The sequence below is a fragment of the Coturnix japonica genome, chromosome 4 (genome assembly GCF_054131305.1).
Source record: "Coturnix japonica strain WE chromosome 4, WE-NBRP24, whole genome shotgun sequence".
Lineage (NCBI taxonomy): Eukaryota > Metazoa > Chordata > Aves > Galliformes > Phasianidae > Coturnix > Coturnix japonica.
The window spans coordinates 12,440,432-12,465,541 of NC_140666.1; the positions used below are offsets into that span (position 1 = coordinate 12,440,432).

At 44.9% G+C, this 25,110-nt stretch overlaps 1 protein-coding gene and 1 long non-coding RNA gene across 24 annotated transcripts in view; both read left to right on the forward strand.

The window, feature by feature from the left end:
- The first annotated feature begins 2 nt into the window (after positions 1-2).
- Positions 3-15,208, forward strand: LOC107312693 (uncharacterized). 14 transcript variants are annotated; one of them, XR_014945655.1, is made up of 11 exons: positions 28-396; positions 1,533-1,730; positions 2,216-2,388; positions 2,705-2,833; positions 3,962-4,172; positions 5,496-5,664; positions 6,680-6,789; positions 7,470-7,578; positions 9,458-9,569; positions 11,245-11,279; positions 14,264-15,208. It is a non-coding gene; the product is annotated as an uncharacterized LOC107312693 (long non-coding RNA). The 14 variants fall into 14 exon arrangements; XR_014945645.1 differs by lacking the exon at positions 1,533-1,730 and having other exon boundaries at positions 13-191; positions 2,216-2,290; XR_014945646.1 differs by lacking the exons at positions 1,533-1,730; positions 14,264-15,208 and adding an exon at positions 12,879-13,010 and having other exon boundaries at positions 13-191; positions 2,216-2,290.
- Positions 15,209-19,930: 4,722 nt separating this feature from the next.
- The window catches only part of LOC107312689 (integrator complex subunit 6-like), a 29,863-nt gene continuing 24,683 nt past the window's right edge, over positions 19,931-25,110 (forward strand). For 7 of the 10 annotated variants that reach the window (XR_001554551.3, XR_001554552.3, XR_014945633.1 and 4 more), the window contains exons 1-2: positions 20,021-20,250; positions 20,337-20,414. Coding sequence is in view for 6 of the 10 variants with exons in the window: in XM_015860325.3 (XP_015715811.2) it covers positions 20,140-20,250; positions 20,337-20,414 (189 nt within the window). In the remaining 4 variants the exon portion in view is untranslated. The other 3 variants (XM_085546065.1, XM_085546061.1, XM_085546062.1) reach the window with 3 other exon arrangements.

Here is a 25,110-nt window from a genome sequence, read left to right on the forward strand (position 1 = left end):
CCCCTCGCTCCCGCCCCTCGCCGCCATGTCCGTCAGTCAGTCCGTCGGTCGGTCGGTCGGTCGGTGTGGCAGTGCGAGGTGCTCGTTGTGGCTGTTCTGGGGGTGTTTTTCCTCTCCCCAGTTCCCTCATGCCGCCATACAGCACAACGCCTGAAGTGACGCGTGGATCCCGTGAGCCGTTCTGCTCTGACGTTAGTCCTGTATTCCTTTATTTACATAGAGGCCTGCTTTTTGTTCAGCTCCGTGTGGACTTCGGCTCCGTTTACGCACTGTCCGTTCTCACCTTTGTTTTTATTCCGCTTTGGGTTTCCTAGCGCAGGAATACAGCCCCACAGCCACTGTGTGGGGTCACTTCAGCTGTAAGATGGGCGCTGCAGTGTGTTCATTGCGGGCCAGGTGAATAATGAAGATGTACATTAAGCCTGCAGGGCTGTCAGTGTTTGACCCGTTAGCACAGCTTGCCTTGGGGTGAAGCAATGCATGGAACAAACAGCAGCCATTGGCATTGCACATTATGAAGCAACACAGGGCAGAAAGTAACGTATTCTGTCTGTTTAAAGCCATGGGAGGTGAACTAAAAGGAAATCACTCATTTTGCAGCTGAGCCGATGTGTGTTAATGCTCATCAGATACTAACGCAGGCCTCAGTGTTGCTTGTAGCTCATTAAGAAGTATTACAGCCACAAATTACTTCATATTACAGTTGAAATACATATAGAAATTATAATCCTGTCAGTTTTTGGGAGTCTGTGCAGTGAAAGCTGGCAGTTTATTTTGTGCCTTGACAAGTTTCAATCAAATCATGTTTCTAAATGCTTAAAAATAAGCTGGGATCACTGTTTTTAAACTGATTTACAGACTTTGGCTTTATTTGACAGCTCGTTTTTGGTCTCCCAGCACTCAGCTTTGGTTGTTTTTCCTGGCACACTTTTAATAGCGTTCACACCCTGCTGACCGCTTGTTGACTATCAGAAATCACATCGGGCTCCTCCTTGTCCACTCACCTATCGCTGGGCTTTGTTTGGGGTTATTTTGGTATCTTAAAAGCCCTGCATAACTCCAATTAAATGTGAAAGCTGTTGTGTACGTCTGAGAAGGAGTCAGCGTCCCGTCCTTGTTTGCTGTGCCTGATGCACACACCCCACGTTGCTGACGGTTTTGCAATAGCGGGCCCTTGAGAGAGATTGTCTTTCATCCAGCACATTAGTGAATGTATGGATGTGCTGCTGCTGTTTAACCAGCACTGACGCATATAAAAATACTGCTCACCGATGCAGAGGTTTTAGTGTGGACCATGCCCAAATCCAGACTGATACAGTCCTGCCTCTCTTCTCGCTGCCTTGCCAGCAATGCCCAGTACTTAGATTGAAAAGAGTATTGTAAGGAGTGCCGTGTGTTGTCTGTATGCTGCTCATCTGAGATGTGGAAAATGGAGACTACTGCCGTATGTGGCAGCAATGAGAATTATCTCACAGAGCCGTGCAAAGTTCTTTATTGTCAGATTATTGTTTCTTTCAATTTCTCCTTTTCAGTTTATTTTGCCAGAATAACCGTGTTCTGGATCAGAGGCAGACTGAGGCTGCAGTCCTTGTCGCAGTGCTGGTTAGGCAGAGGAAAAAGAGAGGAAAATACATGGATGAGGAGGAAGTCAGAAATACAGATTCAAGGGAACGGTGACGTGAGATGCAGCAGTGAATATGCAACAAGCTTGTCAGGTCACTAAGTGCACTGTAAGTGTCATTGGAGGAGTTAAAAAAAACCACCTCTGTTCCTGCAGCTTATGTTTGGTCCTCTTGATTTTCTACCTACCTTGGAAACCGCTGCGAGTTACCTAAAAACACTGGCTTGTCTTTGTTACGTAAAATATTGCCCGCTTGCAGCCAGAAACCTGAGACCGGAGTCAGCACATACGGAATCCTCCTGAATGACTTCTCTGGAAGTGTTTTTGGTTGCTGTGGTGATTATCCATCTGTTGAAATACTTTATAAGGGAGATTCTAAACTCATTTGTTGTGGAGCTTTTCTGAAGTTGTGAGAAAAGCAGCATTAATGCCCCATTCCCCCTGTGGATTTTGTTTTCCTTGACAGTTCCCTTCTCTGTGGCACAGGATTGCGAATCCACTTGGCCTTTCAAATACCTCAGGAAATGGGGTGACGTATCTGCATTATTTCCATTCACACCCATGTTGTGTTGTTTTTATCTTGTCTTTCTGTAGGCAGTGTTTGGAGTTTTCTAGTTAATACCGCCTTATAAAAGAAAACAACCCGGAAAACAAGCAGCTCCATAAAAGGTATCTGTTTCATTTAAAAGGCTCTCAGAAGAAAACAAAACCCAGTACATCAAAACTACCACCTTAAAGCAGCATAAATGTTCTCACTTAAAATGAAAGTAAGAATTGCTCAACCTATACTGTCCAAACAGTTCTTCTAGCATTAAATCACCCATTAAAAGTTTTGGCTATTGTTTTTTTACTCGCTTCTGAGGCAGCTTTTGCAATTTCCAGCCCTCAGTGGCAGCGTGCTGCATTCCCCTTCTATGTCACTTGGGACTTCAATGTACTAGCATGTATTTTTTGTGTCAGGGGTTACAGTGTTTGTTTTTATGACTAATAATGTGGACCTTGGGAGCCACATATCTAAGCGCCGTTGAGGAAATACCTAAACCTCTGTTAAAGTGTAATCCCTTTCATGGCATGTCTATACAGGAGAGTAAAGACATCTGAAAGCTCTCAACTGCCCGTGCTCCAAACTGCTTGGAAGCAAGCCAGTACTAGCATAGAAGTCCTTTACCTTAGCTCTGTGCCTCTACTAATGGCCCCCGTGACATTCCTCTGGTGAGTACAGCGTGCCAGAATGCTGTATTTCCTTCAGAGAGGATACAGTGATTTGGCAAAACGGTTGCCTAAAGCACAGCTCGCTTCAACATACTGTAAGTTAAAGAAGGGCAGGTTTCGTGCATGCTCATTCTTGAGAGTAAAGCCGGCGTAAGATCTAAACATTCATTTAACTCTCACTCAGGTCTTATGTTGAGTGAATTTTGCCCCAAGTCTTATTTCAGACAGGTATCAAGATTCGTTTCTTTGTACTTGGTGTCTGAGCTTATGCTTATTGAAGCTGGAGTTCTTGACATATCCTTTGTTCTGTGAAGCTGTATAAAAGAAGCCATAATTGGTTCTTAGACACCGTGATATTTATAATCATTTAGAAACCTCAGAGAGAGCAATCATTGAGGGTTTTATAGATAGTCATCATCTTTATGAAGTGTAGGATCTATTTCTGTGTTGTCTGTAGGACCCTGCTGAGAATCTCCATTGTCCTGCTCATCAAAAAGCTGCAAACTCGGCATGGGCTCTGCTTCTTCCAAGGATGTGTGCATGCAGCTCTTGGAAATAAGCAGTTACGGTTGTTTCATTAGACCTTTAATAACATCTCTACTTCATTTTCCTTCCAAATATGTTTACTTCAGGGTTGACACTTATAATGTCATCTCAAAAGAAAGAGGCTCTCCTGACAGATTTACAGTTATTATAAAATATGATGCTATCTGCATACAAATGGACAGGAGGAGCTTTAAAGAGATTTTCCCTATTATTGCTGCCTAAGGAAGCAATAAAAATTTAACATTTACCATTGGGAAACACCTGCAGAGATTAAATTAAAACTAGATTATATGCTTATCAGTTAAATGTTACAAAAGCAAACTCTTTAGAGATTAACATAAAAAACATTGCTCTACAAATCTTATTAACGGCTTCACTCTTAGTGCAATCCATTCCACACCTCCACTGTTCAGGCTTTCTACGTGTGCAACTTATTAAGTCTTTGTGCAGCTGTACAGTGGGGAGGCAGGGCAGCCTTACTGAGGGCTCCGCTATCCTGCTGGCAAGTGCCTGTGTAGATATGTAGATTTGTCTTTAAATGTTGACCTCAAGTACCATTTTTCCTTCTCTTTCTGATCCTAGCTACTTTCTGAAGGACTCTTCACATCACACGCTCCGTTTCTTGAGCATGGAACTGAGATGTTTTCTGGTCTACTGCGTGGAGCTCTGCTGGCAGTATTTCTGGAAACCACACATCTTTGCTATTGAACTCTTTCTTTATTAAGGTCAGCAGGACAGAGGATTTTTAAAAGGCTGGCAGAGGAGAACAAGATCCTGTTGTTGCTGATAGCAGGTAGCTTTTGTGCTTCGTTAGTGAAACCTTTTGGTACATGGTGAACACATGACAGAAATTAGAAATCTAGGAGGCATATGGGCTGGAGTTATCTCTGATTTGGAAATTCAGAAAGCTTCCAGATTTGGTATTTGCCAACAGTTTGTGAGGTTTATGGCCTAGATGATCTTCAGACGTGACTTGAAGAGGACACTATCAGCACAGACGCTACCTGTGCCAAACTGTATACATGGGGGTTAGAGCTTATTTCTACCCCCTGGTACTGTTGTGAGTCCTGTAGCTCCAAGGCTTCAGCAGCAGCATGCCTTCAGTGAATTCTGAACCATGTATGGGAATACACAGCTCACCAATAGCCACAGCCTCAATTACTTACGCTAAGGCTCAGGCCATAAGGAGCTTTGACTGTAAAGATCTTATTGAGTTTGATGGATCTGGAGAGCGTGACATTGACAGGAGATTCAGATAGTTTGTGACGTGATTGTAAAATAAATCTTGTCATTTCCCAGGGCCAAATGCAAAGGGCCATGGCTCTGCAAACATTTCTCCTCTGGACAAATCTGACCTGGAGACCTCATGGCCATTTTTTCCAACAGCTTCTCATATCCACCATTGTGTCAGCACAGATCTTAACATTTAGTTAAGTGAGTTGGGGGGCATGGAAGGAATCCAACTTACAACCTATCCGTTTAAGTTGATGAAAATATGGAAAACAGAGCACTGATTTGTGGGGGTGGAGGATGCTGAGGTTGAAGAGTGTAGCCCAAGACTGGGGAGCAGAAATAGCTGGAACTTGCTTTGCAGGGAAGAAAAAATGTCTGTGTGAGCATGGCCTAACATTTTAAGTAAGAAGTGTTTGTTGGCCCAGATGATATTCACTGAAAGAGGTTAGGGAGTGCTCGAACAAGTATATCCAGATCAGAGGGGTGGTAACCTATTGCAAAGCAATGCTCACAAGCCCCTGGGCAGACCGAGGGAGGACTCTTCTGTCAACACAGCTGGGTCTGGGAGGAGATGTGTGTCCACAGACACAGCTCCCCGCACTGTCACAGCGTGCACCAATCTTGCCTTACACCTCACTCCAAAATGTAAGGTAATGTGTCTTCCAGCACTACTGTAGTGTGCAGTCTGCCCTCCCACGTGCCTGAAGGGATGAACCTTGAATGTACCTTACCTTTCTTTTGAGGGTAGGTGACAGACGTGTTTGGAAACCAGCAGAAGCCATAGGCACGTCTGAATACAGGGTGTGTGTTCTGTCATTTTACTTGGATGAATTACAGTATTTAACTTGGAACAGCCCACTTGTGTCTTTTGCTGGACTTCCAGGCTCTGAGCTGTGTGAATTACTGACATGGGAATTCAAGATGCCATTTCTCAAAAATCATATAGGATTTTGTATGTGCGTACCTGTATCCGAGATGGGGAAACTGCTGAACTGCAGCCTGGATTTTCCATTGTCAGTACACTGAGTAATTCACTTCTGCCGCCACTAGAGGTATGACATTCACTTGAGCAAATACCAAAGGAAACATGTAGCTGGAAGCCTTGCCCATATTAATATTTCATTTTTCAAATAATGCTTTTGATCTGTTTTTTGTGTTTGTTTGGTTTTTTTTTTTTTGGAGGCCTTATCCTACTTTTGCCTCTTCCTGTTGAGAACTCTTTCTTTTATTGAACTGAATGTAACTACTTGTGAGATGAAATGCCACTTTGTGATTGAAGGGTGCAGAACTGAGTGCTCATTTAAGCTGCATAGAAAGCTAAATTATAGTGTCACTCACCATAGGTCACCTGTGACTGGCTCACATGCACATTCATAAATCCTCTTTCACGTTGCTTGTTGTTCTCCTGGCTATTTATGTTTATTCTGAAACTCAAACATAAAAGAATATGATTTGAAATTAATGTCTTTTTTATCTATTATGACCAGCTTTCACTTAGATAGAATCTCCCTTTTGAAACTCATTGAAACATCACAAAAGTCCCGTGTCTCTGCCAGGGCTGGCAGGAGAATTGCGGCCTACCCTGAGGTTCAATCACAGCTCTGCAGTATGTGTACTGCTTGAGTGCAAGGCAGGGGATGGTTCTGAACCGAGCTGCTGGGATTTCTGTGGGAAAGCAGGGGTTGGCTAAATGAGGACTAACTGCAGCCCTGCAGGAGCACGGCCTCTCTGACTGTTTGAAGCTGGTAGCTTTTCTTTCAGAGCTTCTGACACACTCAGCAGCAACCTGCCAGCACCGTGCTGCACGCTCACAGGCTGGGAGCTGCGAGTTGCTGGGAGAGCTGCCCACTGTGCCCCTGCACTACGCAGGCCCCAGCAGCTCTCCTGCTGCAACCTGGCATTTCCACATGCTGCTTTGCACCTCCTCCTCACTTTTGCCTGATGAGCACACTGACGGCAGCTAAGAAAGATGAGAGTGTGGTGAAAGCTGGGTGCCTTGAGCTCTAGCCTGAATTGCAACTCTCTTCTGTCACAGCAAGCAGTCTTCCTGCCATGTTCTCCTTTCAGGACTTGCCCACCTGACTCCTGGCTCAGCAATGAGAAATGGAAATACAGGAAATCCCACAGTGAATGCTGGAGGGAGAGAGCTCTCTTCTGTGAATTGAGCAGGTTATTTGGTGCGTAACTGAAACTTGCGGAAAATATGTGCATTATGGATTTATTGAGATTTGTTTCAATTTAGAATCTGTTGCACTGTAATGTGGCATATGCAGTATTTATCAGCACTATGCTGCATGGCTCAATACTGAAAAATTGTTTGGATGGGAAAAATATTGAAGTGACACCAGATGCTCTCAGAAATTTTGCTTTTCCCCTGAAGTGAATATCTGACAAAGTTATTGATTTCTTGAAAGATTCAGTTACCATAAGAGTGGCCCTTTGATGGTAAAGGTGTTTCCAGCACAAACTGATACACAGATCCTCTCCAAATTTCTGGCCTAGTGCAGCCTTTGAGTTACTTCTTTCCCAAACACGATGCTAACGTTATTGAACACAGCAGCACTGCTGTCTGACCTTCCTTTTGCCCTATGTACAGTCATTAGCAAGAATATGCCATTTAACTGCAGCTCCCCCTTGCATAGCTTTGTGGTGTACACAATCACAGGCAGCAGATTTGATGGCAGAAATATTCTGTGTGCAGTGCACTGGAGTGGTTGTACTTAGCACAATGCTGCTAACATCTTGTCTTCCAAAAATCAGGAGAATGGGTGGCAATCTGCTAAACTTTATCCACAGCTTTGATAATTCTTCCCAATTATACAATTCGGTGTCATCTTAACCTGTATGTTTTTCACAGCTAAGGGAACAGTTACATAAAAAGGATGAACGAGCAACAACAAAAGAGGAAGGCTGGAGTCGTATAATGTGAAAACTGGAACCACCTGCATTTATGATTTCCTGTTCAGGTAAGGGAGGCAGCACTGAAGAGTTGTTAAAGCTCATTATTCTAAGTAACAAAATAGAGATTCTGCTGTAATTTCTGTCGTATTCTTACTCTATGGCCGTGTATAAGCATTTAAAACCAGGCTGCAAATGTCACCTCCTTTAAGTTAGAAATGTAATAGGTATGAAAAACTCTGAAAAAAAAATAACAAAAAAACCTTGTAATCAATAGTCAAAATGATGCTTTCTTTAATGATAAAGAAAATGAGGCAAACAGCAGTCAACTGCCATTTTCAGTGACAAAAGTACCTCTGAAATCTAGTGATTTAATTTCTCCCCCTGTGAATAAGAATAAAACACTTGAACCACTGGAATCATACTGAATGTGTTTGTTTATATGAGTGGTAACAGTTGGGATTAATGTTTGTCACTGAACCAAAATATTGGCAAGTACACAAGTAATGCAGACACATCACTGATTCTCAGTCTTGCTGGCCATTTAATCCCTTTATTGCCTTTGATGAGATATGAAAGGCTTGACTTCCATACAAAGAAATAATTTAATTGTTTGATATGCCCATAACTGTGGTTGGGCAGAAGGTTTTCACTTTGTTATGATCCCAGACCAGATCTAAGCTCATCCAGAGAGCTTCCTCCTGTCTGTTGATACTGAGATTTAACATGGCCCTAAGAAACTCAGGCCAGGTGTTTGACTTTCTTCCTTGCTGCTCAGGATTTTGAGGTGGATGTCTGCCAAGGCTCAAGCCACTGGAAAAAGGTCTGTTCCTCTGGAGGGAACAGCAAATAGCCCTTAGGCCTTGAAGCCAGAAATTCATATGCTTTCTCCATTGAGGAACCTGGAAATAGTTGTGTTTAATTCCCTGGCTCAAAATTAGATAGTGTGGGAACCTGTTGGAGGAGCAGCAGATTGGCCTCAGTGCCACACAAGCTCACTGAGAGATCATTCAGCTGCTGTATCTGAGGCCTGCCTACTGCTGAACCTAATCGTTCTTCAGTTATCTTCTGAACTAACAATTCAGAACACTGACATATGTATAACGATGGGGTTTGCAAAATCAGTTTGCTTACAGCTTCATTGACCTTGGAAGCAATAAGCAATAGTGTTTTCAGAGGGAGGACTGAGATGCTTTGTTACGATAACTCTCGGTTCAGGATTTTTTTCTCTGTTGCATGTTAAAATTTGGTTTATGGTCTCTGTGACAGTGTGACTGATATTGTTATCCTCTGATGTCTTTTGGAAATGTAACAGAAGCAATTACCAGCTCATGATACAGGAAACTCCTATGTACCAATAAATAAAAATTAAGAAGAAAGCAGGATCTGTGGAAAGACCTGGCTGTGACAGTCGTGCCTGCATGCTTTCTTTGTTGGAGAGTGGCCACAAAGTGAGGATTTTTACCAAACCTATTTAGATCCCTATAAGTGGATTTTGGCAGGAGTCAGGACACGGTCACTGCCAGCTGCCTGTTGAGCAAGTATATATTCTGTACCTCTGTGAAACTAACAATTAGGCTATGATGAGAAAGTAAATCTCAGTAGGAAGGAACAGTTAGCAAAACCCTAAAGCTCATTTCATTCATTTTAATGAAGTTAGGGAAAAAAATCTGAGAAAGAAGCCACAGTGTAGACCTGGTCTATGAAATCAGATAGCTCTTTTGGCTAAAAGATTAGCTGAGCTCAATGCTTGTACACAGACAGCTTTGTATAGTGCTTCAAGAATAATTCTTAAAGTGAGATTTTCATTTTGTACTTCAATGAAGAGTTGCACTGACTCCAACAGTTTACATATTATACTTGCAACAAGTGCAGCAGCTTTCTGTAGCGCTGTTGTAACACTGCCCTACCCTCTTTTACTGCCCTCCCTGTTTGCCACATCACCAGCTGCCTTAGCTTGTGATCCTGTGAGCGTGCTGGTACCAGAGCCTGGATACAGGGAGCCATCGGACAGGCTTCTGAGTCTCTACAAGCAAGGTGCAGCTTTGCAAAATGGGAAGTAAGAGTTCAGCTTGATAACAGATATCCTCTGCTGCTTTTGTTTTGAAAATAGTAGATGAGTAAGAGAAATATTATGGTTTTATCTGGTATGCGGCAAGGCTTTAAATTTGAGTTTACTTACCTTCTAAGCTCTCCACGTATCCCTTGTTTGACCACAGGTTTTCAAACATAGCCATGGGAGGGTTACAGGGGTAATTGAATGGCAGCCAAGGGACTGTATTTAATTAGTAAGGAATGCAGTGGCCATAGCAGCATTCTCTATAGGAGCCACAACCCACATAACTACAGGTGCTGTCCTGCTCTCTCTTCAATCTCAGGGACTGCAATTCTTCATGCAGTACTGGATTTAGCAATTTGTGCCACGTGTGAAGAAGAATATGCTCAGTGATGGATGCTAATATCAGAGTATTTCTGCCAGTTCATTGCTCCACCAGAAATGCAGACAAAATCCTCATTTTAGGATCCTGCTGCCCTCTTAATCTCACTGCAGATGGATCCCTGACTGCCAAAACCTCAATGGATTCATCTCCTTTTGTATGTCTGTTTGATTAACTATTTCAGAACAGCTGGGCCTGATCTTACTGGGTTAATCCAGAGTTTCAAGCGATTGATAACTCTGAGAATTAAACTCAGAATGTTCCAGGCTAGACTACCTAGAGCAAAAATATCCTTAGTCAAACCTCATTGAAAAGGACCATAATCATCATCTAGTTTCAACCCCCCCACCATATGCAGGGCCGCCAACCAGCAGCCCAGGCTGCCCAGAGCCACATCCAGCCTGGCCTTGAATGCCTGCAGGGATGGGGCATCCACAGCCTCCTTGGGCAACCTGTGAACAGTGCATCACCACCCTCTGGGTGAAAAACTGCCTCCTAATATCCAACCTAAACCTCCCCTGTCTTAGTTTAAAACCATTCCTGCTTGTCCTATCACTGCCCACCCTTGTAAACAGCCATTCCCCCTCCTGTTTATAGGTTCCCTTCAAGTACTGGAAGACTGCAACGAGGTCTCCCCGGAGCCTTCTCTAAGCTAAACAAACCCAGTTCCCTCAACCTTTCCTCACAGGAGAGGTGCCCCATCCCTCTGACCATCTTAGTGGCCTTCTCTGGACCTGCTCCAAGAGCTCCACATCCTTCCTGCATTGGGGGCCCCAGGCCTGGATGCAGCACTGCAGACGGGGCTTCACAAGTGCTGAGTAGGGGCGGACAATCACCTCCCTCTCCTTGCTGGCCACCTCTTTTTTAATGCAGCCCAGAACACAGTTGGCCTTCCAGGCTGCAAACACACACTGCCAGCTCATATCCAGCTTCTTGTCCAGCAGAACCCCCAGTCCCCTCTCCACAGGGTGGGAGATCTTCCCCCAGTTTGTATAAATACCTGGGGTTGCCGCAACCCAAGTGCAGCACCCTGCCCTTGGCCTTATTGAACCTCATTATGTTAACAGAGGCCCACTTCTCCAGCCTGTCCAGGTCCCTCTGTATGGCTTCCCTTCCTTCCCGTGTTTTGACAGCACCTCTCAGCTTGGTATCATCCGCAGACTTGCTTTTGTGCACCGAGTTATAATGATGTTGTTATTAATTTTTGCTTTGAGTAGCCTAATGGCTAAAAAAAGCCCTCACTGGTGCTGATTTTTAAATTGAAAAAGTTCACTTGTATCTTTCTGCTCATTTTAGATATATAAGGTGACAGTGCTTGCCACGTGGTTCAGGTAAGCTCCAGTTATATCTATTGAAGTGTAATTATGATTTTAGTTGAATAATTTATATATCTTGTGTAATTCTGGCTCTTTCTAAAGGCATCTTGTTAGAACTTTGGTTCTCTGTGTGTTTGTTTGACTTCAGTTCTACATTTTTCATCACTACTTTTTCCAAGTATCTTTTTCCCTCTTTTACTTTAATACTCATATTTTCCTGCAGTTTTAATTTCTCTTCTGCCTGTGTTACTTAATACAAGTGGGAACTGAGGAAGAGGGCAAAGGGGCTGTGTGGTCCTGGTAGAAATCTCCAAATCACAAGGACTGAGTTATTAAACCTTGAAGGGCACAGTCCAGTATTAGTGACTCTCATCCCAGGAGAACCAAGCTGCAGCAGTGCTGGGTAATTTAGGACACCTTTGTCTTACTGCAAGTACCACTTACGTTGTATTTTTTGTTCAGTGAGATCCAAAGCTGAGAATACAAATGCTCTGGAAACCTTGAATTATCAGTGGCTTATCACAAACTTCTGCTGTGCTGGGCCATCGTTAGGTTTTTGTGATCTTCCTTCTTGAATCTTCAGTCCTGTTTCCTTTATACATACATAAAGTCTGTGCCTCACATTGATCACCCACCATATCCTGTCCTCTCTCCCACTCTGCTGCTTTCTGCTCCATTTCTTTTTTGCCTTGCTGCAGAGTAGTAAAAAGAGGGAGCAGAAGGTGTATATGTTATAAGGAAAGGAGAAGGGGTGTTGAAAGGAGCAAGAAGAAAGGATGGGGATGCTTGGGAGTAAGGGATGAGCTGCCTGTCATTGGCACGAGGCTACTACAGAACATACATTGTGCAAAGCTGGAGAAGCACTGGGGTGATGAATGAGCATGACGTGATATGGAAAACGGCTGGCACAAATTCCCAGGTCAGTTGGATTTTCCTTGCAAACACAATGGATTGAGTTGAATAGGGAGTGATTAACGTTTGAAAACGTTTCTGACTGTTCTGAAATTGTTTGGAAGAGAACTGGAGTTATTACGGCATCTTAAAAAACGGTGGGCAAAATCACGATCGTCTCTTAGAATTGATGCATATGAAATCTTTTATTGAAGTTACTTTTGAAAAATGAAACTTAATGGCTTCAAGGTGGAGTTTGTTGTTTTCTTTTGCTTTGGGAGATCAGTGCAGTAAAGGTTCTGGGAAAACCCAGAAGTTTCATCTTACCTCCTGTATTTATTTGCTGTTGATCACACTGCCCACGAACTTGTGTAATGTCTTATAAAATCCATTTTCAGTCTCCACAATCCTTCAAAGCAATGACTGCCACTGCGTAATGACGGACTGTGTGAAGGAGTACCTTCTTTGGGGTGTGTTTGTTTTAATCCAGCCGCATTAATGATTTTGTTGGATGCTCCCTCAGCTTTTATACTAGAAGAGAAAGCAAACAATTACTCTGCATCTGCCTTCTCCATGCAGGATTTTATAGACTGCTATCACTTTTCCCTGCAGTCATCTTATTTTCTGAAGAGCTCTTGCCTATTTAATTTCTTCTTGTAGTGAAGCTGTTCTGTACCTCAAAAGTGGACTTTCTATTACTGCTCTCTTTCTTCTTTCTCTCAGGTGAAAGTGCTGAGGAAACCTTATACAGGAATGCTACAGTTAAAAAGATTATTTGGTGCCTCTTTTATGCCAAAATAATTAGCCTTCAGCTCCTAGAAGTTGCCAAAAGTTTCTGACAGGAAGAGAAAACTGTTCTTGTAAATCTCTCCAGTTTGAGGTTGCATTCATATGCTGAAGTAGATAAGAGCACACGGCAAGTAAACAGGAGAAATGTCTGGATCTGAAGTCCTCCTTTGCTGCCAACAAACCTTCAAGCTTAATACACAGAATTTGAGTGAGTGCAAGGAAGTGACAAAATCGGGACCTGAGAGATCAGGAAGTTCAGTAATTCAGGCTGTACTGAGCAACGTCAGCAGAGCTAAACAGGAACACAGAGAGCAGAGTGTGTGGGTTGTTGGGTGGTGGGTTTTTTTTTGGGGGGGAGGTAGGGGGTTGTGGTTTTTTTTCCCTCCTCATTTAGTCCAGTGTAAGTGCTGCATCTCTGGCATGGGTAAGACATTTCCTTCTAACACCAGCAGTGCTTCTTGGGCCTTTCTCTCCTGTCCCTCCTTGTTGTTTGGTTACCACCCACTCATTAGATCATGTCTGAAATTAGCTAGAGAGAACTACAGGGCAGGGTTGATTTCTTGTCTTTTTACTGAGGGCTTGGCACAGTTTTGAGTGGCTTTCAGACTGGGGGCAGGGTGAGGAGAGACAGCAACAAAACACGTCATTGTGCAGCTTGGGGAAACCCAGGCAGGAAGGCCAGGTAGCTACGGAAGATGCTGGTTGAGGGTCTGTATCAGGAACAGCGAGAGCTTACGTAGCACTAAAGCTTGTGCTTCATGTGGATAATCCTCTCTGCTTCTTTAACCATCTCCAGTGAAAAATAGTCTTTAGGATAAAAGTCTGAACTCTTCTAGGGGAAAAAAAAAACATTATGTAGAAGTGCTGTATTTTACCATAAGCATTTTCATTACACGGTGTTTTCTGTTGTAGCTTTGGGGGGTGGGGGGAGGGAGGTTGGTATAGTTGTAGTTTTGTTTTCTTGGCAACTAAACAGTGACAAATGTATCGATGCTGTTAATATTACAGCATGGTGATAACAATGGGCTATTAAAGTGATGTTTCTTCTGAGATGCTGCCTTGTGCCCCAACTCAGTGGTTATGGGGGATAGTGGGTGGTTCCCCCATGGACTGAAATGATGCTGAGGGCTGAAGAGTGACTCACAAACCAAAACCAGAGTCGTGGGTACGTAGAGGACTTGGGGCTCCCCGAGGCTTGCAGTAGAACCTGGTGTGCTTTGGATCAGGCGCAGGCAGGATGTGGAATGCACCACCAGGTTGGGTAAACTTGCTCTGTTGCAGATACTTTTGAAAGCTGTAAGGGATAACTTCTCTTGCAGGTAAGACATTGTAAGAGGCCATGCTTTTTACATTACTGTCTCAAAGTTTGCTGAAATGGACAAGTTCAGGCAAGTCCTGGCCAAGGTTCCAGGACTCCCTTTGTCTGAGACACACAGGAACCAATGTTCGAGAAATCCCTTTGTTTAGGAGATGGACAAGTCCAGGAGCTACGAAAGGGAGATAAGATACTGATCAATGGCCCTTAAGTGGTCTTTTGTGTAGGCCTATCTCAAGGAAGATGGCCATCTCTGAGGACTGATGGCCCTTAAGTGGTCTTTCTCTCGTGTTGGCTCATCTCAAGGAAGATTGACATCTCTGAGGAAATCACAAGACTCTGACCTGAGCCGTCCCGAAATGTCTCGAAGGCTGGAAAGAAGGATAAAAAGGGCACGGACAAACCCCGAATTTGGGAGGTTTTCTGACACCAGATGCCTCACTACGGAAACAAGGAGGTTTTCTGTCATCAGATGCCTCTCTACGCGAGTGCCTGCATGCTGAAGAAGATGCCTGCATGCTGAAGAACCTTTGAGGGTATCTAGGTATCTGACCTCAGATTCCTCCACCGTTGTCCTACTGCTGCCTATTATCTCTTCTGGGATTGCTGCTCGAGACTCTGCTCCAAGGGACCTCGCTGCCCGAGACTCTACTTCCTGAGACCTCGCTACTCTGACCATCTTCTCTGCGTTTCATCGATCTGTGGCCTGCTACTTTGCTGCCGCTCTCCCCTACGCTTATTTTGCCCTGGACCAACGTTAACAACGTGCTACGGGACGCTGCTGCATCCAGGAGGTGACTATTCCCCGCTTTAACGTAATTCTTGCTCTTTTCTACCTTTTTCTATCTCCTACTTTCCCTTCCCCATCACCCTAATTTTGATATTCTTCGCTCTCCCTTCCCCATCCCTTCAATTGTCTATCATTTCTAATAAACTGGTCGGATCAACATTTGAATGCTCTTCTTCTTAATCTCACACCGGGCATAACATTATTAAAAGAACCTTTGCCTCACTCCTAAATTGGAGCGAGACAGACATGAATATATAGAAAGTCATAACTGTGTCCAGGAATGAAACAGGTGTGGCTTTACCTTTATGGTGAAATCTCTCAGTTCAGAGTAGACCCCCAACCTGTGTGAGTATTCTTTGTCTATCTTATATTTTGCCTCACTGAATATAATCAAAACCAAATCCTGCTACTTTGTACATACATTTAGTTCATACTGCTGCTTTCCACATGGGTACTACTCCACATTTTTATTTTTTTTTTAATATAATGCCTTTCATCCAAAGATCCCAAGCTGATTTGGCCCAGTTCCCAGGTACAGCTTAGCAACACTTAGCATAAGACCAGTAAAAGGAAGTAACAGGGAATTTCATGCAGTTCTTGGCTGGCTGTCAATTCAAATGCACCTACAGGTCAGAGCATCCCCAGGGCTCCTCCAGCCTCCCAGCCCCTGCTTGCTGTGGCTGTGACTGCCTGGTACACACAGCTCCTGCCTCAGTCTACCAGAAATCCTTCTCCTTTTCTCTGCTGTCTCCCAGCATGCATAAGAGACGATAATCTTTGTTGGGAAAACTCAGTGAGATTTGCAGGGTCTTAATCTGATGCTATTTGCAGTTTGATCACAAAGATGCACGGAGCTGAAGCATGTAGTTTTGTTTCTCTCTGCAGATGCACAGTTATGTGCAGTATTCTAATTTCTCTTTTCTCATGTTCATGTTTACAGTAACTCATTTCTCCAGCTTGCTAGACTCACTGTTTCAGTTTCTTTTCCAGCAGTCAGAATGGCTTTTGTTTGTTGTTGCTTTTTGTTATTGCTTCAAACTTTCTGAATGTTGTTTCTTCTCTGGAGGGATTGTTGGACTTTGAAATCAGCTCTCATATGGAGAGCCTTGCCTGTCTGCAAATTTATTACTGCATGTTTTGCTGTTCAGAGCGTCTCCTCGGAGACATTTTGTCAGAGTTTTGCTTATCTACCACTATTGCAAAATGATCCACCATCTTATGCAATCAATCACTTCCTCATAGCCTTCTCATTGGTCTTTAAAGCAAAATAGAAATTAAACTGTACCTGCTGTTATGCAGGTAGTGGTGATCTGTCTTTTACCTTTGGACCACAGGCAGCATCAGCTGTGCTCACATGAAAACCTTGCAGAGGCACACGGGAGCCTTCTGGACTGTGATACTCTTTGCTGGAAGCAGCTGGCAGCCCTATGAGGGCCTGAGGGTTGTGCTTTCTTGCCTGAAAGAGCCAAGGACAGGACAGTTCGGTCTGCTTTGTGGAGCTGTGTTTGTGCACTGGTGCTGCCCTGCTGGCAGCAGCTTTCTAGGAATGGCTGTGTGACAAGGAGCATAGCTGGAGGTTCACATCTCCTTGGTATGGTAGCCATTGAACTGAGATGCATGATTGCCCACCTTCCTGGCCTCTGTAATGTACAGCAAAGGCTTAAAACTGTGGGTTTGGGGTGAGAGTGAGAAAGAGAGAGAGAAAAAACAATGCTGGCTGGACTCTTCCCCTTCGCTAAAAGGCATCTTTTACTGCATGGAAGAGATGACATGACTTAATGAAACTCTCAGATGTTCCTTGAAGTGTTTTCCTGAGCATAGAACTTTCTCTTTTTGTGGTTAAATACGACAGTTATAGTGCTGTATTTATGCACAGTTAATAAATCAGCAGAAAATGGGCTGCAGACAGGGCATGTATCTGTTGTGTATTCCTTATACTTCAGCTGAGAGTGGAATTTTTGAATTCACTGAAGCCTGTGAAAAGAAGTTGAGGTGCCATGGGAGGCTGACACTAAGCCTGAAGGCTCACAGTAATGTGGGATTTGCACCTCAGCTCCAGTTACCGTCCTCTACTCTGCAAACCCACGCTCATCAAATGTAGAAAGTTAACTGACTTTCAAACTCTGACTTTTCTTTAGTGGAAAAAGAACAGAAAAGAGAATGGAGCAAAGAAAGGGGGCAGAAGTCTCGAAGGGCTGAGTTACTGTTTGTGGAAGGGTGCAGTGTACTTACAGACTCCTAAAGGAAACAAAAAGTGCTGCTGAGCAATATCCTGGCACATACTCATCTACTTTTTGTTGTTGTGCCTGTTTGCTTCTTATTTCTTTCCAGAAGGGGCTGTGTGACACACTGTCTGTCCTCTTCCATTGTCTGGATTAAGGATGGCTAACTGCTGAGGGGTGAGAGGATTTAGCCCCGATATAGCACAAAATATCAAAGGTCTCGAATTTGCTCAGCTTCTGCCATCTCAGATACAATTTTCTGTATTCACACCCTGCCATACAGTTACCAGAGCTTTGGAAGGATGAAGTTATTATTTAGTGCTGGTTTTAATTTTTAATCTTACTAGAGATTGTGTGCGCACAAATTCATATCGAAATGAATTATTTTATGTTTCTGAAAGAGACAGTATAGATTGATGGCTGGCTGAGCCGTCATGGCTTCACATCTCCATACATGGATCCATTATTGTTTTTACAGTTATTGCGCAGTTACCTTTTTTGCTCTGGCTTGAAGCTTTTTAAGTAAGTAATCGGGGCAGCTGTTTTACAAGACCAAGACAGGGAGCTGCAGGAGTGGAAGGAGGTTTGAAGGATTTTGCTGTTGAACCAGATTTTAAATGGATATTTTCTGACTAAGGTATCAAGCACGTCTCAAATTCATATGGCTAATTGGTGCCAAAGCTGGTGTTCCTTTGTATCCTGAGGAACAGGGCCAGAGTCTCACAGGTATGTTGCTCTTTCAGATAAGAAAGTAGCTAGGGGAGAAAAAACAAGGTAACTGATGAAGCAATACAGAAGTGTTGTTGAGAAGTATGGAGCACTGTTAGAGCTAAAAGCCTGTTAGATGGCACAGCTTAGATGTTATGCAGTGTTAGGATGAGGAACAGAAAAATAGTAACTTGTTGGCACAGCAGGAAAATGTGCAATTGATCTGTTTGGTCATTCTTACAAAACAATGCTGCTTTTTACTGTGTGACGGGAGATCTACACAGGAGTGATTTCAAGGTATTTTATCATAGGGGAGCTTCACCTGCAGTAGCTGTTCTGATTCATTTCCACGTAGAGACAATTCCTTCAACGATCAGAGCAAAAAAAATCAAAACCAGCGTAACTTCAGTTGAAAATGAAGAATACTTTGAACTTTGTCAATGTAACAAATGTCTGCCACCACAGCTGCCAAGTAGCTGGCACTGAAAAACACATATTCTATAGAGTGGTAGTAAAGAACTACTCGCTCTAACTGCATTCATTCATGTTAGCAACTGTGGGGTCCATTATTTTCAGTAATTATACTTAAAGAAAACCACCCCAAACTTGTTAAACTAAGTAAAGGCCTTGTGTGGTGCCCAGAGCATTGCTGGACTGGAGCTTGTTGTGGTATCCAGCAGGAACAAGCTCCAAAAGCCAGAATCCTCAAGAGAGGGGAGAGTATGTGAACCTTGCCTGCTGCTGCCCTTACAAAGGTCATCCTCTGAAACTAGAAACAGAGTGTTTTGTCTTGACCTTTAAATATTACATCTGAATGTGAGAGAACTGGCTTTCAAGTTTCAGGCAGTCTGGACTGAAAAAAAACAACCCAAAACAAGTTGAAAATGTGAGGGTATGAACTTGTAATTGTTGAGCATTTGACGCAGCCCGGCTCGAGGACACTGGAGGACGTGAGGCCCCTGGATTGCCAGTTCGAATTGGCTGAGATCAGCTGGAATCAAAAGTTAGTCTCTGACTTCATCTGGTTGATGTGAGAGAAATGCAAAGGTGGCCTCATCAAGTTCTCAGTGCGGGAATATTAGCTGGCATCTCCTACCAATAGTTTACTTTCCATTTGGGCCTTAGCAAATCTATTCCTATCTAGGAGCCGTCTTTCCAGACTGACACAAAAATTATGCTATCAGCATTTTTTGCCTTATCTGTGGAGATTCAAATCCCGTTCCTGCAGTCGGGCTCCATCGATATGCACCAATACTTACCTCCAGTGATTGATCTCTTTATCTCTCCTGCAGTTTCTGCTCTGATTGCTGACATTCAGAAACTCTGAACACGGTTGTGGTCACAGATACGTAACTTCCAGAGGGGGCCCAGATAATGGAATGGAGAGTGTGACAGCACTTGGTTTCAAAATCAGCTGCTTCTCAACTATTAATTAATGCACTTAGAGCACACAGCAATTAAACACTTTGATACTGTGATGTGTAACATACCTGCAGGAGCTTTTAAAACAAACCCCTTCCTGCAAAATCCCTGCTCATTTCTACAATCACAAAGAACGAGTACATCCCTGAATTACCCTGCTTTACATTGCTTCGATATCTTTACCAACCTTCGCATTTCGCAATGCTTTGCAATGGAGATCATCGTAGCGTTCACCTGCGGCGTTGTGAAATAACTATTGCTCAATGAGAAACAAGAGAACTGTGCCTCATTATTCGAGCGAGGAGCCGTCGAGTGCAGGCCGCAGCCCACACCAACCTTGTCCTGCCGGGCCGTCCCCGAGCTCCCCCCGCCGCCATGTTGGGCCGGGCCGGGCGGGGCAGCCCCTGGAGCGAGGGGCGGGGAACCCCGCAGAGAGGCGTGGCGGGCTGACAGGTTTGCGCACGCGCAGTGCTCCTCTGGCGCCTCCCTCCTCGCCCCGCCCCCTTCCTCATGAATATGCAAATAAGGGTATAATTCGCAGCCAATGGCGTGCGCGCTGGTCACATGGTGCTGGTGGAAGCTGAGGGGAGAGAAGTTGAGTCTCGGCGAACACAGCGGCTCAGAACCGCGCGGCGGCCGGACCGAGCGGACCGGAGGCGGCCGGGGGCGGTGAGCCGAGAGCCCAGAGCCGCTGCCCCCTCCCACTGCACACGGGGTGCCCGGCGCCGTGCCTGGACCATGCCGATCCTCCTCTTCCTCATAGACACGTCCGCCTCCATGAACCAGCGGGCGTACCTCGGCACCAGCTACCTGGACGTGGCCAAGGGCGCCGTGGAGATCTTCATGAAGGTGAGTGAGTTGATGGGCCCGGAGCCGCCGCCCCGTCCCGCCCCGTCCTCCCGCTCACACGCCGTCTCTCTCCGCTCTCTCCCCAGCTGCGGGCCCGGGACCCGGCCAGCCGCGGCGACAGGTACATGCTGGTTACCTTCGACGAGCCGCCCTACTGCATCAAGGTAACGCAGCCCCCCCCTCCCCGCCGCCCCTTGTCGCCGTCCCGGCCCCGCCGCGGAGCCGCCCGCCGCGTGGAGGTGGAGCGGCCCCGGCCGACCCGGCGGCGGCCGGTGAAGATGGCGGACATTTTGCTTTTGTATGGAGGAGAGAGGCTGAGGGCGCTGCTGAGATGGAGGAGGGGGGGGGAGGAGACGGACGGCGGCGTGATTCACCGCCCCGCCGCGCTCCGCCCCCGCGGCCGTTGCCCGCCCGCCCCCCGTAAGGCGGTGGCTCCCGCGGGGCCGCGCCGCAGCACCGAGCGTGGGTCGGGGCCTGTGTCAGCGCGGGGCCCAGCACGGCCGGGCCGCATCCTGCCGCCGGGCTGCGGCCTCGGGCTGGGCCTCGTGCCGCCCTGCAGCGCCAGGTGCGGCCTCATGCACCGCCACGAGTCACGGCCCGACGGAGAACGGTGACGCTGTGCCATGGCCCGGCCTCGGTGTCACAGAGAAAAACACACCGCACTCACATCACACTCAGAGCGTGATACAGCAAACATCCGTGCCACGGCAGGGTTGGAATTGTCCTGCACAGCCCTCTGTGACGGCCATGGTTACCACAAACACAGCAGGCACACAGGGATTGCTGTGAAGGCCAGAAAAAAAGCCATGTGCAAACTCACAGTGGGTTCCTGCCTGCCTCCCAAGGGAAAGTCGTGGTAAAAGCAGTGTTTGTTGTGCCCCTGCCCTTTGATTATAAGGGAACTTAACTCTCTGGAGGTAGGAATCACAATTCCTTTCATCAACAGTATTTAAGCAGCAACACCTCACCAGGAAACGGAAAGGTTTTTTTTTGTGTGTGTGTGTGTGATTCGGTTATTGTTACATTGTTATGTTATTTTTCCCTCTTTACATTACTTTGATGTCTTGCCCTTTTTTTTTGACAAGAGGGAACAGAAATGATGGTATTTCTGCTGTAAGAACTTCAGATTTGCCTGAACACCTCGGTCTGCCCTGGAAAATTGCTTTGTATGCTCTTTTTAACCTATTTAAAAGACATAAGGCACACTCATAATCCCAGTTTGTGAGTGGATGCAAACATCAAGTGGGTACAAACATGTCTGACAGACCCCTGGGAACTGAATTTCCTGTGCTGAGGGTTCCTTCCTAGTTCCATGTCAGGTGTTTTACAGTCAGGCCTCAGGATTGAGGGAGAAACCTTTCCACGACTGGTTGTTCATTATAGTGACCCTTCTGGCTGGAGAGCTGTGTGATAATGCAGCTCATTATTATCACGTGCTGTGCTTAGAGCTGATGAAGAAAATCCTTATACTCAAAGTAATTCACTAATGAACATCTGGGTGCCTGGTTGTAGTAATAACCGCTGAAACAAACAGGAATCTGCGATAGCTGTCATCTGATTAGATAAGACCCTGTGCAAGTCAGCAGAAGGATGGCTGTGACTTCTGTTGGTCAGTGAGTTGCTCTAGAAGGGAAAGAAGGTGCGTTACTTGGGATAAGAACTGCAGCCTTACGTTTGTGCTGTAGGTAAGGCACTTTGTGGATGGCAGTTGTAAATAGAATGCTACCAGATGTGTCTGCCTCAGTCTAGTGGTGTGTCAGTGACACTGCACTCAGGTTGTCTGTTCTCATGTTGAGTATTGAGCACACTTGGGGAGCAAATGGTCAAAAGTAATTCAATTAAAACTCCCTGCTGTACACTCAGGACGTGCCAACCTCTAGAGCAAAAAGTGGTTGATAATTGAATACCAGGTGGGGGAGGGATCAAAAACGGGCCAAGCGTGTTACTTAGAATGCTGCTTTCCTAAAGTCCCAGTTCAGAGGCTGCAGGTGTGTCAGTAACGGACAGTGGTGCCTTTTTCTGCTTTGTATTTGCTCAGTTGCTTTTCATTAGAACTTCATTTCTGCAAATATATATATATATATTTCTGTACCTGAGCACATGTATGGATTTAAATGGACAAGATCTTAGGACAGTTTCTTAGGCTTTTCCTGAATTAATGGTGCTACAAGTATGAGAAGAGATGGGAAAAGTCCTCTCACCTGCCCTCCTTCCCCAACCTTGTGCTGTTTTCCAGCCATGCAGAAAAGAGGGAAGGAGTTTACAGCAACGTTTCTCTATAAATGGGTCATGGGCTCAAATCTCTCCCTAAAAGAGTTTTGAAAAGGAAAGCAAGACTTAGCTCTTGATTTAGTTAAACCTCCCGTCCTGCTGTTTGTGCTCTGCTCATGGAGTTGTGTTGCAAATGCTGCTCCAGTCCCAGGTAAAAACAGTGGTGATCTTATGCAGACTTCTTAACCGGAGTGCCCTGCTCCCCAGTGACTTGGATCTTGGGCTGCTGGCAGTGATACGGCCTTTCCTCGGTGCTGGAGGAATATTATTTATGATGGAGTCGTAGAATTACAACTTTTGTGTTAGGTTATTGCATGACTTTGTAATACGACCTTCTAAGTGATTGGGTAACGAGTCAGGGCACTGGGAGAACTTAACATTGCATCTACTCCGCTGCATGTGAAATTACTTGTGTTTGCACTGCGTGTGAATTCAGGAGTCAGTTGTGGCTGTGCTATAAATACACTGCCAGAATCTGGGCCCAGCTCTGCGTTCTGTGCTTGGCTGAGAACTGGCTCAAAATTCCTAAGAGTTGTGTGAGTGTCCTTTGAAACCTGGTAGAGACGTGTCTCTTCTTAATAGCTGGAGGTCAGGCTGTTGGTGAATGGTCCCCTGTGACTTTGGAGAGCTGTTTTCTATACAAAAAGTGAGACTTGTTTTTTTGCAAATGCAAGTGCTCAGCGGTCTGACTCGTCTGGAAAAGGAAATGTGAACAACTGGGAGTGCAGCTGGAGGCCTACCAACAGGCTGAGTGCTTTGGTGCAAGGCGGATTAGCAGCTGCAGGAACACGAGGGAAGCTGGCTGTTAGATAGGTGCAAGAGGGAAGGAAGGCTGAGGTGGGTGGGAGAGGCCTATCTTTGTCTCCATATATGCTGTATGCTTAGTGAGCTACCATTCAGTTTTGGGAGGAGAAAAGAACATTGCAGATCTAGAACTGAATTGAATAACATGCAGGTAGGCTACATGGTGTGCTATTAGTAACTGCTTCAGGGGTCTGTGTTCTGTGCTTATTTACTGGACAGAGATAACCGTTCTTATTTTACTTAATGGCAATTCCTCCCTGTGTGTTTTGAGTCGTTCATAGCAAGGTTTAATCAGTCTCAGTGCTGACATATTCCACTGCCTGTGACACAGTGAGCACAGCCAGCCTTGCCATGCAGCTTCTGCTGTGCTTAGTTTGCTTTTTGCCATGGGATTTGCCTGTTCTTACAGGTCTGGCTTTCAGAATGAATGACTGGCAGCTCCAAACCAACCATCACCCTCACTTGGTTTTAAACACAATGAATTTAAGAAAGAGGAGCAAACAAAAGTCAGTTATTTAAGGAGCACTGAGGCAGATTCCAGTTGTCTGGTTATTTTGAAGACAAAACAAAATCTGCTTGAAACTGTTTGAGAATCTCCCACTAACAGTTCCTACTCACTTTTCTAACTGCCTTATCACTGAAATCTTTCAGTGAAGGAAGTGTGCAGTGCATGCACAGAGGCCCAGTTTCTGCTTTTAGTTGACCGAATTGAACAAGTAAAGCAGGAGGCGATAAAAGCAATAGGTTTGCACTGTGCTGTGTATGTCTACCTACAAAAACTGACACTCTTATTGAAAACAAGTGGTAAGTTGGCCTCACACAGTAAGGTGTTGTAGCCCCCCTTGGCTTACAGAGGTATCCAGTGGGTTCAGACAAAAAGCAACCTTAAAAACCACATTCCCTGAGAATGAGAAATGTCATATGGAGTAGAGTAATGCTCAGATGTGCTATTAAACATGCATAAACATGCTGGTTTTCCTTCTCCCTATATGGAGTGACTGCTCCTTGCTATCTGCCTTCTATTTGTGACTTGCAGTCAACGTGCTTGTACAGGAGCCTTTATGACGTGGAGAAGGACTGAACTGAGGGGTTTTCTGCCTAGCAATGTACCTTTTCCTTTCTTAAAAGCAATAATATTCAGAGTGATTCTTCTAAGAGAAATAGTTTGCTATGCATTGAAATGAAGGCCTCTTGTTAAAAAATGAAGGTGAGGTGATCATGTTTTGGAAGAATTAGAGTATAGAATTAGAAGAAATCTTTAGTGGATGGATGTGATAGGCAGATATCTGCTGGGCTGTCACTTAGTTTTGGGTGTTAGTTACATACTTAAACCGGCTACCGATCCTTATGAGAAAGGAGGATCTGTGTTGCTGTGTTCATTCTTAATGGAAACGTGTTGAGCCATTCTGTTTTAACAGGAGTTTGCAAAGTAAAACCTTGTCGTCTGAAGCAGGACGCTGCTCTGTGCTGCTGGTGAGATGCCAAAGGACTGCAATGGAAACCAACATCTGTTGCTCGTAGCCAGTGTAGTAATTTATTTTTTCATCTTTTTACTTGGTTCTTTATTTGATCTTGGACACGTTCAAAGATGTAAGCCCTTAAGACTACAGGATAAACTAGACAAAAGTAGATATGTTTGCACTAAGAGGCTTAGCTCATCCTCGGTGCAAAGGTCGCTTTTATTTTAAAAATAGAAGCTTAAAATGTGTAATCAAACAGTTAAATTGGATCTCCCCAGTTGTGAGATCTGCAAGAAGGAAGGTCCCGATACACTGATTCCTGTCC